This window comes from Xiphophorus hellerii, chromosome 19, assembly GCF_003331165.1.
Source record: "Xiphophorus hellerii strain 12219 chromosome 19, Xiphophorus_hellerii-4.1, whole genome shotgun sequence".
In the NCBI taxonomy this organism is placed as follows: Eukaryota; Metazoa; Chordata; class Actinopteri; order Cyprinodontiformes; family Poeciliidae; genus Xiphophorus; species Xiphophorus hellerii.
Window position 1 is genome coordinate 23,611,635 of NC_045690.1, and position 17,177 is coordinate 23,628,811.

At 40.9% G+C, this 17,177-nt stretch overlaps 1 protein-coding gene across 2 annotated transcripts; it reads right to left on the reverse strand.

Moving 5' to 3' along the window:
* Positions 1 to 1,832: 1,832 nt before the first annotated feature.
* Positions 1,833 to 12,424, reverse strand: marc1 (mitochondrial amidoxime reducing component 1). 2 transcript variants are annotated; one of them, XM_032547838.1, is made up of 7 exons: positions 12,115 to 12,424; positions 10,703 to 10,873; positions 8,254 to 8,416; positions 7,087 to 7,227; positions 6,815 to 6,876; positions 6,572 to 6,643; positions 1,833 to 2,080 (listed from the first exon to the last, which is right to left on the reverse strand). In XM_032547838.1, exons 1-7 carry the CDS (start codon positions 12,363 to 12,365, stop codon positions 1,954 to 1,956), a joined length of 987 nt encoding a protein of 328 aa, XP_032403729.1. In that variant the 5' UTR covers positions 12,366 to 12,424; the 3' UTR covers positions 1,833 to 1,953. The 2 variants fall into 2 exon arrangements, with proteins under 2 accessions (XP_032403729.1, XP_032403728.1); XM_032547837.1 differs by having other exon boundaries at positions 7,087 to 7,230; positions 12,115 to 12,422.
* Positions 12,425 to 17,177: the final 4,753 nt, after the last annotated feature.

The window sequence follows — 17,177 nt, forward strand, 5'->3', positions numbered from 1 at the left end:
ACAGTATATACATATATGCACACATACATATATACTGTATATATATATATATATCCGTACATGTACAGAGAGAGGAAGAGGTAGATATATATAGATTGATATCCATATGTAGATATCTATATATATATATAGATATCTACATATAGATTTATAGACATTTATAGAGAGACAGATTTACATATAGATATAGATAGATAGATATCTATGTCTATATATATATATATATATATATATATATAATTAAATTTAGAAATAGATATATATATCTTGCCCAGAAGGATAAATAGTTGTCTTAATTTTTCTCCAATTTGTATAGGTTTAGACTTCTAAAAGCCTCTTTTTGTTCCATGTTGTTTACATTTTCTTTTTCCAATTCTCCCTTTAATTAATAAATGTGGTTGTCTTATCTTCTGTTTAGAATTAGAAATAAAAATCTTACAATGAATGAACTGATGTTGAACGTGGGGGAAGCCGGAGCACCCGGAGTGAACCCACAGCTGCACGGGGAGACGTTTCCCACCGTGCAGTCCTGGCTTTTTAATATTAAAATGTCCAATTAACAAAAGTAGCTCTTTTTCCAATTACCGCCAATCACCCAACCCACACATGGCCCCACCCCCCTTTTATATCTAATATACTGGAGACATAAATTGATGTCTATGCTGGATGGACGTTACTTCTGCCTTTGAACTGGCGCAGACATGAGGGAGTTACAGCCTTTTTGATTCTGCTCAGCTGACGCTCCAGCTGCTTGAGTCTCTGATTCCTGAGGTGTTGTTTGGATTCCATCTTCGTCTAATTCAACCTTTATCTGTGGAGGCGATGTTTTCTGTTTTTCTATGAGGCCACTCTCCCCTTCTGTGCAAACTACAGGAGCCCTACCTGTTACATCTTCTGAGACTTTGCAAGGTTTTGTCTCTATTTGCTCATTTGCTCAGTCTGTGGGATCTCTAGTGTTTCTAAATCTGTTTTTGGTGTCTTAGTGTTGTGGATCAAGTTTTGATCTGTCTCTATTGGGCTTACAACGGTTTCTTGTTCAGCTCTCATTGCCGTCTTTCTCTTTTTCATACATTTAGTCAGTGGCCTTTTGTCATCTGGCTGATCCCCATTCTGTTGTATTTCTGTCACCATTTCGTCTTCAGTCGCCTGCTGTAGTTCACCAATCAATGTTTCATTGCTATGAATCTCGGTTATGATGGAAGCTGTCTGATCCCCGATGATTTCGGAAAAGAAGTTCAGACCCCCACAACCAAACATTCCACAAATGAATGACGGTCACAGACCCTCCAGTAAAGGAGATTACATGGACCAACAAGTTGACGATAACATGGACTAACAAGCTACAGTCGGATTGGATCAGGAAATATGGAGCTATTTTTCAAACCTTTATGAGCAGGATATTGTCTGGAAATGTCTAGGACATGCATACGATGCTCTCCGCAAAGTCTTCATCACTTCCCGTTACATCTGTTCAGAGATTATAGATGCCTTCATCAAAGAAGAAGAGATTCCAGATCCCTTCGACGATTGGAACAATATATGGATTGTTGGGACAATCCATATATTCTGTTAACATGACTTACAACGCAGGCCATTTTTGGAAAACTCCAGAGCAATATGGAACCAACACACTAAAGTAGCAATTGGGCAAATTTTTTTTAACTCCAACACAGTTGAACTGGAAGCAATCATTCCAGTTGAAGCAATCGTTTCTCATTGAGAAAGGAAGCAATCCTTTCTCAAAAGCCTAGGGACCAGACCCTCCGTACGAAGGAAGCAAAGTTTTATCAGGATAAAGTATCATCAAAGTTTATCAATAAGTAGACGTAATGTGCAAGTGATAGGAATGCTCTTTATTCACATTTCAGTTGGGATTGGGATTCAGATGCAGCATAAGGAGTCCAGTCTGCTAATATCAAAACACTTCTCCGGTTGGATGTGACGTTGCTGCGTTTAGCGGATGATCTTGTAGACCTCTTCGCCAACATGTAGGACGCCCGTCTTCTTGACGGTGTGCAGCTGCCCGAACAGCGGAGCCTTTTTGTAGATGTGCTTCTCTGATGGCTTACACAGTCGATAGCTGTGGAAAGAATTTCTCGTCAGGCTACGCTGCAGTGTAAAAAGACCGTTTTAAGGTTTTATAAACATTTTCTCTCGATTAAAAAAAACAAAACAAGGAGTGAGCATGGGGGGTTGAAATGGGGCTTTATGCCCCTGGTAGGGTTACCCAAGACAGACAAGTCCTAGATGAGGGACCAGACAAAGCGGAGCCTGAAGACCCCTTATGATGGATAAGAACTTTGGATTTGGTGTTCCCTCGCCCCGACGAAGGTCACCGAGGCCCCACTCTGGAGGTTGGGCACGATAACGAGCGCCTGGTGACTGGACTTTTACCGATGGAGCCCGGCCGGGCTCATCCTGAAGAGTAGACATGGGTGCCCCCTCCCATGGGCCCACTACCTGTGAGAGGGGCCAAAGGGGTCGGGTGCAGTGTGTGATGGGTGGTGGCTGAGGGTGGGGGCCCTGGCGATCCGATCCTCGGTTGCAGAAGATGGCTCTTGGGACGTGGAATGTCACCTCTCTGGTGGGGAAGGAGCCGGAGCTAGTGTGTGAGGTTGAGATGTTCCGACTAGAAATAGTCGGCCTGACCTCGACGCATGGCTCTGGTTCAGGAACCAGTCTCCTTGAGAGGGGCTGGACATACTTCCACTCTGGAGTTGCCCAAGGTGAGAGGCGTCAGGCAGGAGTGGGCATACTTGTTGCCCGCCATCTCGGCGCCTGTACGTTGGGGTTTACCCCGGTGAACAAGAGGGTAGCCTCCCTCTGCCTACAGGTGGGGGGACGGGTTCTGACTGTTGTTTGTGCTTACGGGCCAAATGACAGTTCAGATTACCCACCCTTCTTGGAGTCCTTGGAGGGGGTACTGGAGAGTGCCCCTCCTGGGGACTTCAATGGTCACGTGGTCAATGACAGTGAGACCTGGAGGAGTGTGGTTGGGAGGAACAGCCCCCCCCGATCTGAACTCGAGTGGTGTCCTGCCCCAAGTGGAGGAGTTTAAGTATCTCGGGATCTTGTTCACGAATGAGGGAGAAAAGGAGCGGGAGATCGACAGGCGGATTGGCGCAGCGTCTGCCGTCAAGCGGGCGTTGTACCGGTCCATCGTGGTGAAGAGAGAGCTGAGCCAAAAAGCAAAGCTCTCCATTTACCGGTCGATCTACGTTCCCACCCTCATCTATGAGCTTTGGGTCATGACCGAAAGTACGAGATCATGGATACAAGCGGCCGAAATGGGTTTTCTCCGTAGGGTGTCTGGGCTCTCCCTTAGAGACAGGGTGAGAAGGTCGGTCATCCAGGAGGGACTCAGAGTAAAGCTGCTGCTCCTTCACTTCGAGAGGAGCCAGTTGAGGTGGCTTGGGCATCTGGTCAGGATGCCTCCTGGACGCCTCCCTGGATTATTCTTGAAATCCACGAGCAGAATATTTTATTCTACAGATTTATTGTATTTCAAACACCATACGTTCAACACATAACGTGTATTTTACGGTGGCACTGAGGTGCAAACCACTTCAACAAATTCAAAAACACAATAACATTAACGAGGCACTACAACATTAACAAAATGGAAAAGGCATGTCCCAGTTGGAGATCTGAGAAATTGCTGATTGGACAATAGGCATGAATACATATATACTGAGACCTACTTACATCACCGCCGTCTTGAAAGTGGCGGTGGAGAGAACGTGCTGCGTGGACTAGTTTCAACGGCGTTTCAGTACAAAGTGGACCCACTGCCTTTATCTTTCACAGGTAAGAATTAAAGATAATAACGTAAATTTATGAGCACAATTTCTTGACTTTGTGGCCAGTATTATGCATTTCTGTGGTGAAACAAACTTCTAAACAACCGAGAAATATTTCCTTTGTAACTAAATTGGCCCTGTTAACTACTCTATTTTCTTAGCTTAGCTAACTTTTTTTAATAGTGTGTTGTTTTTCTAAAAAGGCCATGAGAAACCTGTAACGGGGTGTTTATTGTTGCCATGGTTACCTAGAAGTTCGCAAGACAAGTCGCTGTTGTCTGTGGCCAAACATGGTTACTTTAAGGTACGTCAGTTGTCTGTAAGATTTTTCTTATAATTGATGTAGATTAAAATAATTTGTTTGATATAACAGTGAACCTGAAGTGGACTGAAAGTACATTAATCCAGAGAGCAGAGCGGAGAGCGGCGGATTTCATCAGGACACGTCCATAAAGGTCAGAGCTGCAGCTGTTTTTCTTCAGACTTCTGTTTCGCAGTTCAGAAGTCTGAAGTATTTAGCTGCTTAGTCAATGATCCAACATGATGAAGATATGTTGTTTTTTTTCCTGAATGTGAATGAATCAGGGATTATTTTCTATTACACTATTAGATCATTTTTGTCATTCTCTTTAACCTGTGGCTAGCCAGATGTCTCAGAAGGCCCAGTCACTGAACTGGTCCCAGCTTGACCAGCAGACTGAACCCCTGCCTGTGCTCTGTGTTGCCAGTATAATATAAATACATTTTAATGTACTGTGCACTTTTTTTTCTTTCACTTTTTGTGTATTTTAAGTGAAACATCTCAATTTTAAGTATTAGGGTGTTATGACAGTTTATGTAAAGAAATTAAAAATAATTTAATCTGTTAAGATTTTGTTCACACTGCTGTCTATAGCACAGTGGACATATTACACTGTAATAAATATTTTTGAAAGTAAAAATATGTAGCTAAAGTTTGAAAACTATTATCAAAGTTTGTCTTTATAATAAAATGCCTAAAAATTTAAATGAAGTTAGGTTTTTTTATTTATATCTTGAAATAGCAAATGCACATTGAATTATGGAATTGTGTTAATATGTTCATGAATACAGCACTGTAAATGTGTGTGTGTGTGTGTGCTCATCAATAAAAACTATTTATCAGAATCAACTGTATCAAATGTAATTATTGCGCCCCAAAACAATTAAATAATCACATCAAAAAGTTCAAAACGTTGTCCTTTGTTTTTTTTGTTTTTTTCATTCCTATACAGGGGCGCAACTGCATACTTTCTGAGGGGTATGAAACATGTCATGCCCCCCCCAGCCCCACCCCAACGACATAAACTTGTACAACTCATTTTTAATTAAAGTATCAATAATAATAAATGTACATATATGTGAATAAACGGCTGCCTACAGGGCAATTAAAAAAGAATGAAACAAAAAACAGGGCAATATTTCATCATTTTAATACATAAGTGAGACAAAGAGCCTCTTCTGTTAGCCTGTGTCTAGAACCGCCTCTGGGCTGCAGGTCTGAGGCTTTTTGTTAGCATGTTTTCTATCATTCTTACAGCTTGATAGGAAGCCTGATCCAAACTGGCAACCCACATTAATAAAATGGTGAAATAATATTGACCACAAAACACTGTATTTATAAAAGATATCAACATTCTTCCTACACAATCCTAACAAATGTTTTTAATGTTCTTTTCACAATATTTATTTACTATTAATCTATTTGTATGATTTGTTCTTTAAATTGCCATCTATATTATTTTTCGGTCTCAGGAAATGACTGAGGGATGAAGAGACTGAAGTTTGGCTCTTTAGGTTCTGCGGTTCCTCTCCTGATCCATTCTGTCTGAAGTCAAACCCACTGGGTGCCACTGAATATCGCCGACACATTTTTAAAGCCCCTATTAAACTTCACTGTAATTATTTAGCCTGTTTCTTCCCACTACCGTCTGTATTTTTGCCAGAGGTTTTATTTCTAAGGACGGTGTTTTATCGGGTGGACATTTTAAAAAGACACTGGTTGATAGCAGCTCATCCCGGCAGCGTAGTGTCCGTCTCTAGGTAACCGTAACGACAGCGACAGTTCGTGTGGGTTTATGGGGGAGAGGGTCCTATTTAGGTCCCGCAACGACAATTTAGCTGCCCTTAATATTTCCCGTGTTTTGGTCATTATTATTACACTTATTGTTGAGATGTGTGTGATAGGTGTACTCTAGAGTGGCTTTCGGCAGGGAAAATCATATTAATGTCAGCGGAGAGGGAAAAAAACCTATGTGGAAGGATCTAGAGCCACCTTGTGGCAAAGCTGCAGATTGCAACCAACTTTCCTTAATCTCCAAGTGTTGAACAGAAAAAACCCCACTAAACTAAAAGTAAAACTGTGTAACTGTTTCCTTTGGTTATTCCTGGCAACTCTCCTAGTGTGCAGCTATTAATAGCCTGTTGTTAGGAAACAAAACAAAAACAAAAGAATTAACGCCTGTAAGAGCAAGCTGAATGTCAGCTGGCAGAGCTGCGATTAAAGCAAATCGATCACAGCGTGATTTTTAAAAAAGGAGCAGTATTGCAACGCTGCAAGGGTCAGCTTCTAATAAAAGCTGTTCTTGAAAACTCTCTTTGTAAATTATCACTAAAATCCCAGTTCATGTCCCACCCTCCAACATAAGGAGAGTGGGATTAAATCCCATACTGCCACCACTCACAAGCTGTCAAGTGTTTAATCCTCAGAGCACAACCCAAACCACAAAACGCATCACTTTCTGTCCAGTCACCTTTTCAGAGTTTCCAGCGGCTCCTTCCTGCTCATCAAACCTGTCTCTGGGTCAACTGTGGTCAAAATGCACCTGGAAACAATAGAGGAACAAAAACAAAACAAAAAACATAAAAACTGATTGCAGGTTGAGTTTGTCTCCAATTTCATCAAACTGTTGCTCGTTTGTCCCGGGACGCTCGTTTGCAGCTGGCTCTGTCAGCAAACGAGGAGGTTCTGTGCGCGAAGCGTCCAACCGCGTTACCTTCCACATGACATTACACGCTGCAGCCTCACGCTGCCGATCTGGATCTCTTCCCAAGAATCCTGAAAAAGCAAAGCAGTTGGAGATAAATTTAGTCCCTGCTGTTCGCCTTGAAAAGGGCGAGCTATTAGTCAGGAACAGACGAGTGAGAATTTATTCAGGCTAAAATAACAAATACTCGTAGAGCAAAGACTTTAAATCTGTTTTGTTTTGCTTTTTTAAGATGTTTTCTAGTTTTGTTTTGGGGTTTTTTGTCCAACTGACCAACACACCTCATCGAATGGCTCACAGTCGCCTATCACAATGCTCGGGCGGAAGCGCTCCGTGGTGACCTCCTGATCCAGTTTGCTGCTGAGATCCTGAACAGATGCCTCAGACAGCAGCATGATGGGCCCATAATCTGGGTACGCCACCTGCTGGATGAAAGGATTAAAAAACCAATAACTAATCATTATGCCCAGGAGATGAGCAGACTCAGGGTGCATTCACACCAGCGCCGTTTAGGCAAACTCGGGTTTGTTCATCTGGAAAGTCCGGTTCGCTTGGGGTAGGTGTGAACGCGCAATCGAACTCCGACGCAGGGACGCAGTGATCCAACTTTTTTTTCCACTTCTGATACCGATATTTGAGATATAGCATCGGCCGATACCGATCCAATACAGAAAAGCAGTGCTGAGTTGACTTAAAATGCTTCTTTTTTTGTTAAGCAGAGACATAAATGTACTGAATTACAAATTTACTTAATAACTCTGCACCAGTACAGCACACTGAAATACACCAAGAGCTTCACAAGCTCAGTCAAACATGTAAAATAAAATTTTAAAAAAACTAATCTGTTCAGTCAGTGAAATTTTTAGTACAACAGCCAATGTAAAACGAATAAAGAAATAAGCAGAAGAAAAAAAATAACTTGTTTCAAATGGTATTAATATCGGATCGGTGCATCTCCACTCTGACAAGGACCAAAAAAAAAAAAACGAAACCTCCGTCTCGGCTCGGTTAAAGTGAACTCTGGTGCGGTTCAAATGCATATGTGAATACCAAATGGACCGGAGACCGTGCCAAAAGCAGGAAGTGGTCTGAGGCGCTGGGCATTCTGGCTAAATACAACCAAAACCAATGCAAGAGTCAAGCGCTGGCGGGAGAAATTAATCCTACAGCCGCTAAAATCGGAAGCCTCTCCATTTCTGTTTACATTTTGTGAAGAAGGTAGTTGAGGTCAGCGTCTTCTTCACAGGTTTTTGTGTCGTTTCCTTCGGTAGTTTGTGATGCAGCGCCTCCGAAGGCAAGGGGATGAACAGCTTTTGGATCGTTTGAAACGGCGAACCGCAAACGGAGCAAATGCCGCCAATTTAGTCCCCAATCGAACCGGGTAAACTGGTGTAAGAACACGCTGTAATATCTGAGAATTGAACTCAGCAGCAGCGTTTAATGGCTACCTCTAACTGGGGGAAAAGAGGCTCGCTCTCAGCCGGCCTCCTTGGCTTCATGTGAGGCTCATAATGCACCAAACGAAACGTTTTCTCGCCTCCGAGGAAAGTGGTGAGCCAATGGGACGCCTTGTCGCCGCAGTCCCTGCCCTGAATGTCATTGCTAAACACTCTGCAAAGCAAGAAAAAGATTTTAAAATCAATACATCATAAAGACATAAAGTGAAAAGGAGCACAGTGTGAAACCTGCTCTAATACACAATGAGTTTTGCAAAGGAAAATATGGAGATTGTTTCATGATTTGACCTCAGGGTTTTAGCAGACACGGAAGGATTTGTTTTGATTTGCCGTCTGAAGCAGCCAATCAGACGCCAGGGCCTGCCATAGTCCCGCCCACTGAGTTTGATGGTTGACGGTTCAATGGGCTCTTTGCACCTCAGCTTCCGCGTTCGGGGAAAAGCGGCTCATTTTTGTCCGGTCTATTAAAGATGTCATTTTACAGTCGGTGTTTGCAGGGCTTGCCAAAGCTAACAATTAACGATGTACATCGTATTTGTAAGGCGGGATCTAAAGCCCCATCAAGCAAACTGGAAAAAGGTTTTAAGATGTACGTATCGTCATACATTCATGGATATGAAGGTGAGTCTTACTTTAAAGTTCTTTAAACTTCGTGGCTAACATTAGCTTTAGCTTATGCTAATAGGCAATATTCTCTGACATTTTACTAATACAATTGTACTATTTAAATATCTAAACATTCTTATTCTTTCTAACGGACAATGTTCTTACGTTATTCTGTATTCATTTTTAAGTTTATTGCTTTAATGCGTGTTTTTTGTCGTTAGTGTCAAACAGAGACCAAGTAACGGGGGAGATTTACGGTTCGGGCTTTTTGCTTCCGAAGCATGAGGAAGCACGAGAAGCCCCATAATTTTTGTTTATTGTATTTTTGAGTTCAGACATATTTAATTAAGAAACCAGAGGTGGGGCGAGTAACACAAATTTTAAAAAGAAAAAGGTTTGTTGCGGTGTGGATGCTTACCTCGAGTAAAATCGGATGTCATCATCAGACCCTGCGAACCTTTGTAATCCGAAGGTAGAATGGATTTTCAGTTCTTCGATCTGGTTAGGGCTTTTATTTCTTCTTTTAATTTCTGGTTTTCATTTATTACCATGTCCAGGCCAGCTGGTTCTGGGACAGAGCAATAATCGTGATCTGCATACCTGCAGTTGCGCCGCTGTCCGGCTCTGGTCTGCTCACTCTTTCCCATACACTGGCTCTTCCAGGCTGAACACAGAAGTTGTTCCATTGAAATAGCACAGGGACGGCTCCTTTTTTTACCATTCTTCTCCCGCCAGGAGTTTTAGGCTGATGAAACTGATCCGGAGGGAAGTGAAGGCTGCAAACTTTGCTATGCGATGTTAGCTTGTAGTTGTCGCGACTAATATTGACAAGCCATCGTCTTTGTAAGTCAGGATCGCTTGGAAATCCATGAAAACTTAAACGACTGTTATATTTAGAAGACGCTGTGCACCGTGGAACACAACAGTGTTCATGGTATTGCTTAAATTGCCTTTGAAATATGAGTTTATCTTTCCTTGCGGTCATGGTCACTCAAAAGGAAAAAAATGAGCCGTATTTGCGCATGCGGATGTGACGTCAGAGCGGCAGGTGTAAAGAGCCCATTTAATTCATGATGTGCTTTAGCTCCAGAACATAAAACAATTTATTACATCTAGTTTTTAAAATGAAATCAATACATTAAATAGCAGCAAATAATTGATTCTATATCCAACAAATTATTTCTGTCTTTATTCACAGAAATAATTGTTCTTTTTTTTTTTTTAAGTGATACATTTAAATAATTATTTCATGTTATTTGTTCATTTATTGTAATGTGGCACTCTTTATGGTCCAAAGTAAAAAAAAAAGTAATAAAATAATAATAATAATAATAATAATAATAATAATAATAAATATAACCGTTGTTCTTCTGGGAATGACTGGAAAGAAAGAGAAAATTCCTCCTCTGGAGGATTGGAGACGTGTTTTTTGTTTTGTTTTTTCCAAGAATTTGAAGCAGGTGAATCTGAAACTGACACTTGAAGAGCTCTGGGTTAGATATATTTGCAGAAAAAAAAGATGGTTTTTTTAAATCTTATATGCAAAATGTATGTACTTTTAGCACAATCGGGCTAATTACTGCTCTGTCGCTGTTGTTCTTTCAACAAATGACCAGTAATGATTATTTGAATATTTGATTAAACCAATTAATTGTTTCAGCCCTAAGTTCCTTTAGTTCTTTTAAAATGATTAAAATCAATATACTGTATATACAGTATATATATATATATTCCCCCAAAGTGAGAAAACTATTCTTTTAGGATTTTGATGGGGTTTTTTCCCATCTTTTTTTTTGTTTTTAAATTTGCAGGTAAACCGTGGAGGACATGAAACCTGCAGTCGAGGATGAGATTCTCAGGCTGCCTCACTGGGAACTTCAGCTCCTCCATGTCTGGTCCATTCAAAGCAGCGTAGCCGCCCTGGCAGGACAGGGACACCAGGACCAGACGGGGCTCCTGTCTGGCCGTCACCATGTTGCCTTCCTCCGTCACCACCAGCCAGTGTCTGCAAACACACACACGCACACGCACACGCACACGCACACACACACACACACACACACAGGTGGACCTTTCACAGCTGCAACATTCAGCATATCTGGATCAACTCCAAAACTCGGGCGATGAAAAGCTCCGCACTCTGAAGTCGCACAAACAAGAACCTGGACTGGTTGCATAAGAGTCTGTCCTGGTTGTTGCCGTTGAGACCGCGCTGGAGCGCAAAACGCCTTCCGCACTTTTCAGTTGTTCATTTCTAAAACATTGTTTTTTGAAAAGCAGACTCTCGTCGGCCCGCTTCACAGACACGCGCGACTTTATCTTGGCGCAACGAAAGTGAAATCAACAATTAGTAGAATAAAATAAACATTTATGATAGCACCAAAGGCAATGCTAACAACAACGACTCCAGCTATTTCTTAGGCCTGCTGTCTGTGGGCAATAGACTTGCTCGCGATGTCAATTTAAAAATTCAAAGAGCACTAAAGGGCTAGATTAGATCAGGGATTTTAAACGGATCTGGGACAAACGTCCAGAAAACTACAAAACACCCGAAACATTGACGAGGAAAAAAAAATTAATCCACCCGTTCAGATTTGCAGTTGATTAAAGTGGAGAATCCACCAAACTACTTGATTGATGATTTTGATTACCTTCCGAAAACAATAACCATCATGAATGTTTTCTTCTGGGCCTATCACATATTTTGGAAAGAATTGTGGTCTTTCTGTTTTTGGCAAAGAAATCTTGGAAACGTGACGTCATGGCAGTTTGACAAAAATGAAATATTTATTGCCTCTTTCTAACTGATGACTGTGTGATGTTTATATGATGTAAAGCACGTTGGGGTGCCTTGTTGCTGATGAACTTGACTGCAAAAAGTTTGGATTATTTTATTTCAACTATGCGGAGTTAAGGCTCTGACCTGTAGAGGAGTTCAAAGTTCAAGCCGCACATTAATGACCAACACCTCTTCTCAGGCCCAACTGATCTGCGGACTGCAAACAGACCCGTTGATCTGCACAAACACGTGCTCCGTGTTTATTTTTGAACTGTTGCTCCTTTTTTTTTTGTTGTTTTCACCCAGCATTGCTGTAATCGCGGGCTTGTGTTGCGTGTTTGTGTTTCTGCACAACTCGAACCGCTTTCTCCTGAGTGTCCGAGCAGAACCGTGACGGCTGACATTAATGACAGATTAAAATAAAAATAAAATAAAAATAAAAACTTGCTGGGTGCAGCCACACTCACCGATCCTCCAACTCTCCAGCCTTCAGCCCCATTTTCTGGCATTCTGCGACGCTCACAGGCACCGCTTTGCCCGACTTGAGAGGGTGAATGAGGATCTGCGACACGACGCCCACGCGAACGGCTTTTTCTGGCTTTCGCATGTATTTATATCCGAGTCCAAATCCCAGCAGTGCGACTCCGGCTGCGCCGACCAGAAGAGCCGCTTTCTTATTCTGGGCCAACGCGTTCGCAGCCAGCTCCCTCAGATCCATTTTGGACTCGCTCTCTCGCAGACTTTTCTCTCCGCGTTGAACTTTTTTTTAAAGAGACAGCGGCGTCCGCGGTGCGACGTTCAATGACACTTTCACGGCGTGGTTAATTAGGCTTGCTCTCCTTGTGTCATAAAAGGCCAATTAAGACAATTTGACTTTCTCACACGTATTTCTGCCAGTCTTTATAAAAGTAACGCACACTCTCACTGTTCCCAGTTCAGTTCCAGCTGAACATTAAAGGGATAGTTCAAGATTTTAAATATAAAACCAACTGTTTTGATTTCGTTATAATGTTATTTCCTCATAAAAAAAAATACATGGAGTGTTGCTTTGAATATTTCATGCATGTTTGGAAAAAAAAATCCTATAATCTACATGACAACCATTCAGCTGTTCACACCGCCTTCAAGGATGAAGCACCTCCTCACAGAGCAGCCCTCCCTCATGTCTCCCCCACTTGGCTCCTTCAGACTAGCCAGCAGCAATTAGCAAACACCTGGTGGAACTGAGCTTCTGCCAAGCTCATCATACGAGCTGCTTCTCAGCGTAGCGCTGGTAAAAATGTTGTTAAAGGGTTAATAAAGGAGCCATGGCAAGATGACTTCCTGAAGGCGGAGTTTCAGAAAGAGCAGGAGTTTCTTAAAGAGACAGAGGCCCAATTTCAAGGCGTTAGATCACAAATAAAAATTTATTTTACGTTATGTTTGATGTAAAGCATTTTTATAGCCACTAAAGGTAGCACTACACTGTGCTACAAAATGACACCATGTGCCTAGAAATACATACCACTGCCCCTTTAAATCAACAGCCGCCACCAACCTCCCTACAGAAGCTCACATCAAAAAGTCCTGAACGTTCCCTTTCATAAATGACACAAACTTTGGACCCGCTCAGGGCTTTTTATATCTCCTTTCTTTAAAACCTGTTGCCAAGTGATGTAATGCCATTACTGACCTTCTCAGTGGACCTATTTTTGTCTCTGACATAGATAGCCAGGTCTGTGGCCAAAGTAGAAAACAGCAGATGCTGTAGCGATAGGGGGTCAATACAGGGATTTGTCCAGTCGACACTCCTTCTGTTGCTTCTCCGTGGTCCACGTCTAATGGCTCCAGGCAGATACACAGGCACAGAACCGGCCCGCACAGCCTGCTTGGGAAGGTTGGAGTGCAGAGCGAATTTTGACAATGACAAAAAAAAAAAAAAAAACCCACTAATTACCCTCTTACGGCCGCTGACAATTTGATGGGATAATTCTGCTCTTAGTGGATTAGCGGACCAGTCTCGGTATCTGCTCTGCGAGTTTAGCTCTGTTTAGTGATGTTTTCTTTCTTTACAAAATTATTAACAGCAGTGGTTCTTTGCCTTGAGGTCACTAAAAAAAAGAAAAATACCCCTCCGCCCCCAAAAAACGACAACTTAAACAAAACACCGCAGCTCTGAAGAACGTCGGTGGCTGCATCATGCTGTGGGGATGCTTTTCTTCAACAGGAACGCTGGTCAGTGACTGTCAGTACACTCATCGAAGTACACTAGAAAGAGGCCACTGCGAGAACCACAATGGAATGGTTCGGACGAAAAAACATTCTCGTGATAGAACGGCCTAGTCAAAGGCTATATCAAAAAGCAGTTGGGAATCTGCGGTAAGACTTTAAAACTCGAGCCCGTGGGTGTTTTCCATCCGATCTGACTGAGCGTTTAGCTTTTTTAAGAAAAAATATTTAGAAAAAAATATGTATTTGGATCTGCAAAAAAAAAATTTTTTAAATCGAAAATGTCTGACCTGAAGTTACAAAATGTGAAACTGTTTAAAACTTGTGCTAGCTGCTTTTGATCCATATATCGGTCTATCAATAAGCCTGTCACAATAAGTAGTCAATCAGATAATGACATGATAAATGAAAATGAGATCGATAATTTCCATTTTGATGATTAATATATTTTGAATGAATTTATTGTCTACAGAGACTTCATAATCTGATCTAATTTGACTTATGGTTTCGGTTGTGTGTGGTTTCTATTTTTGCATATTTAAAATATCCTCAACATGAATTTATGTGTTAAGCAACACATTCATTAAGTGTTCCTCACAAAATTAATGCTTATTGGTCTTGGATAGAGATAATTTGCACTATTATGCCATAAACAACACATTACTTGAAATAGTCTCAAAAAACAAAAAAAACAATGTTATCACTTATCGCGATAATTACTGGGACAATTTATTGTCCAACAAAATCTTTTATTATTCCATCTATTTACCACATCGGCATTATGTCTCTGCACTGTTGCACCTCTGGATGCTGTTTCAAGACTTTAACATCAAAATATATCATACAGTTCCCATTAAGACAGTGGATGCAGCCGCTCGCTGTGTACTGGAACAGAAGGGAACAGCGAAATGAGTAAATTCACGCTGAGCTCATCTTTCTCACTCCTAAGAGAAGTGCAACATTAAGTTAAGCTGTGAAATGTGTTTATTGCCAGTCATCTATTTATATTGCTGCCTATTTTTATTTCTCACTAAGGTTTGCACAGATCTTATCCTTACATTTCAATAAACAAGTCTTATTGTGTACAATACAGGCCAGTCTAAACGGTAGATAAACTCAATTTGTACAGCACTTTTGTAGTTTGTAGTGCTTGTATAGGAAATTTTAGATCCATACTTTTGGCTGGTATCAGACCGAGTTCTGATTTCTGATACTGATATCAGATCGGGACATCCCTAATCACAATTTGGATGAGCTTTCCCATCGTCCCCAAACAAAGTGGAATATCTGAGAAGATGAATTCTGGTCCATTTAAAGCAGTCAGTAAGTAATTCTGAGCAAAAAACGGTTCACTTTTCTACTATGTGATGATATTATGGTTCAGATAAATAAAGATGATGGTCCCACCAAAGGGAGGCTAAAGTATTGGGTCTGTTGATCTATGTCAGATAGAAAAATCACATAAGAAAACCCAACAAGTGACTTTTAGTGAATATAATCAGTACTGCATGGAAAGTCTACTTTCCTGCACTTATTTTAACATTTTATAATTTTTTTAAATAAAATTCTACATATATTAAATAAATCAAAGCTGTTGTTTAAATGTTGACTGTATGCCTCTGGCTGCACTGGTCCTCCAGTAAAAGCGCTTCCTGTCAGTGTTTGGGCTGCAGTCTCTTGGGCAACATGGAAAGGAGTTGGTTGCAACACATAAAGAAACGCTGCCACACTTTGACTCGTGACTGTAGGTTGTCCAGATCTGGAGTTCAGTCAACATTCCCATGGGGAAACCATCTGGACAATAACAGTCATTTCTATACATTCAGCAGGATTTTCTTCCTCAGCACATATTGATAAAATGGGGCAACCTGGAAAATGCCCAAAGTGCACAAGTATGACTTATAGTCATGGTAAAGAGCAAGTACATTATCTTGTAGCTCAAGCATCAGGTTAATTCCTCAACAACGATAAGCTCATACAGAAGACCGTTCCTCGGGATATTGCTGATAAATTAGGTTATAAAAACTCTTCAGTCAAATAGCGTCTCTAAGTTTTCCAATCAGTTTCCACGTCTTGTCTGTTTTCCCGAGTCATACGTGTTTCTCCTCATACATGAGCTGTGCTTCTATTACAAATGTCCGCGAAACTTTGTCTACATGCAACTAATGTCAAATAAGAAACCATTAAATAAGAAACGCAATTAAAATCACACGTGAATGAGTATGTTCACGCGATAGGTCATTTTAAAAACGCAGCGCTCTCATCCTTCTACCACTTCCTGTCGTTCTTCTTCTTCGTGGTTTTCGCTAGCGGCAGCGGCTGGTTGTAGATCATGTGACATTGTGTGACGTGAAAAGTGTTTACATTGTAGTTTTGCTAAATTAACCAATTTCGACATGGCCAAAAACAACCACGTCATCCAAACAACAACATTTTTTATTGACAAACAAGAATTTTTTTTTTTTTTTTAATTGCCGTGTTTTCACTGTGTGAATTTATTTAAATTGCTCAATTTAAGGTAAATGGAAATACAGCCATTTTTTAAATTCAGGACATCACTTGTGAATCTCACACCAATCCATGCCAAGTCAGACTATTATTATTTGAAGTTCTATTGATTTAATTCTACAAACTGGCCAGGACCAGGTAATTATCTCTGTAAATTATGTTTGAAAATCTGTAAGAACTGATATGTGTGCTTTCTTTTTGCCATGGCTGTAAGAGACTCCCTTCTACAAAATGTAATTATGAGCATGCTTGCATCTTATATTACATCAGAATTTATCAAGCCATAAAAAACATCAACAACAACAAAAAAAGCCTCAAAACCAGTCATTTTATTGGCAAAATATTCATGTTTTACTGTTGACAGATTTAAGGCCCATAAATATTCTGCAAGAACATAGAACTTTGTTCTCTCTCCTAAAGCCGCAAGAACATTTTTGTTGCCTGTTGTCAAAGAAACATGAGGAAGTGGGCGAGACCTCTTTGGGGTTCTGCACTTTACTTCAGGCCTGTAAAATGTATGATTAATATTCCTGAAATATCTCTTCAGTCATTGCCCAAGTAGTATCTTTTTTTACCTGCGCATACAATTAGCAACAGATTATTGTTTTTTTTGGTGAAAGAATCGAAAGCATAAGTTTCTTTTCTTTAATAATCATATGTAAATGTGTGTGTCAGCCCAGCACAACAGGTTGATGCTGCTACATGATTTCATCCTCTGAAGAGACATCAGATCATTTATTTGCATGTAATACCTGCACCGGTTTAGTCTGCTAGACTCCCAGATTTCAACAAAGCAAACAGTAAAACACGTTAA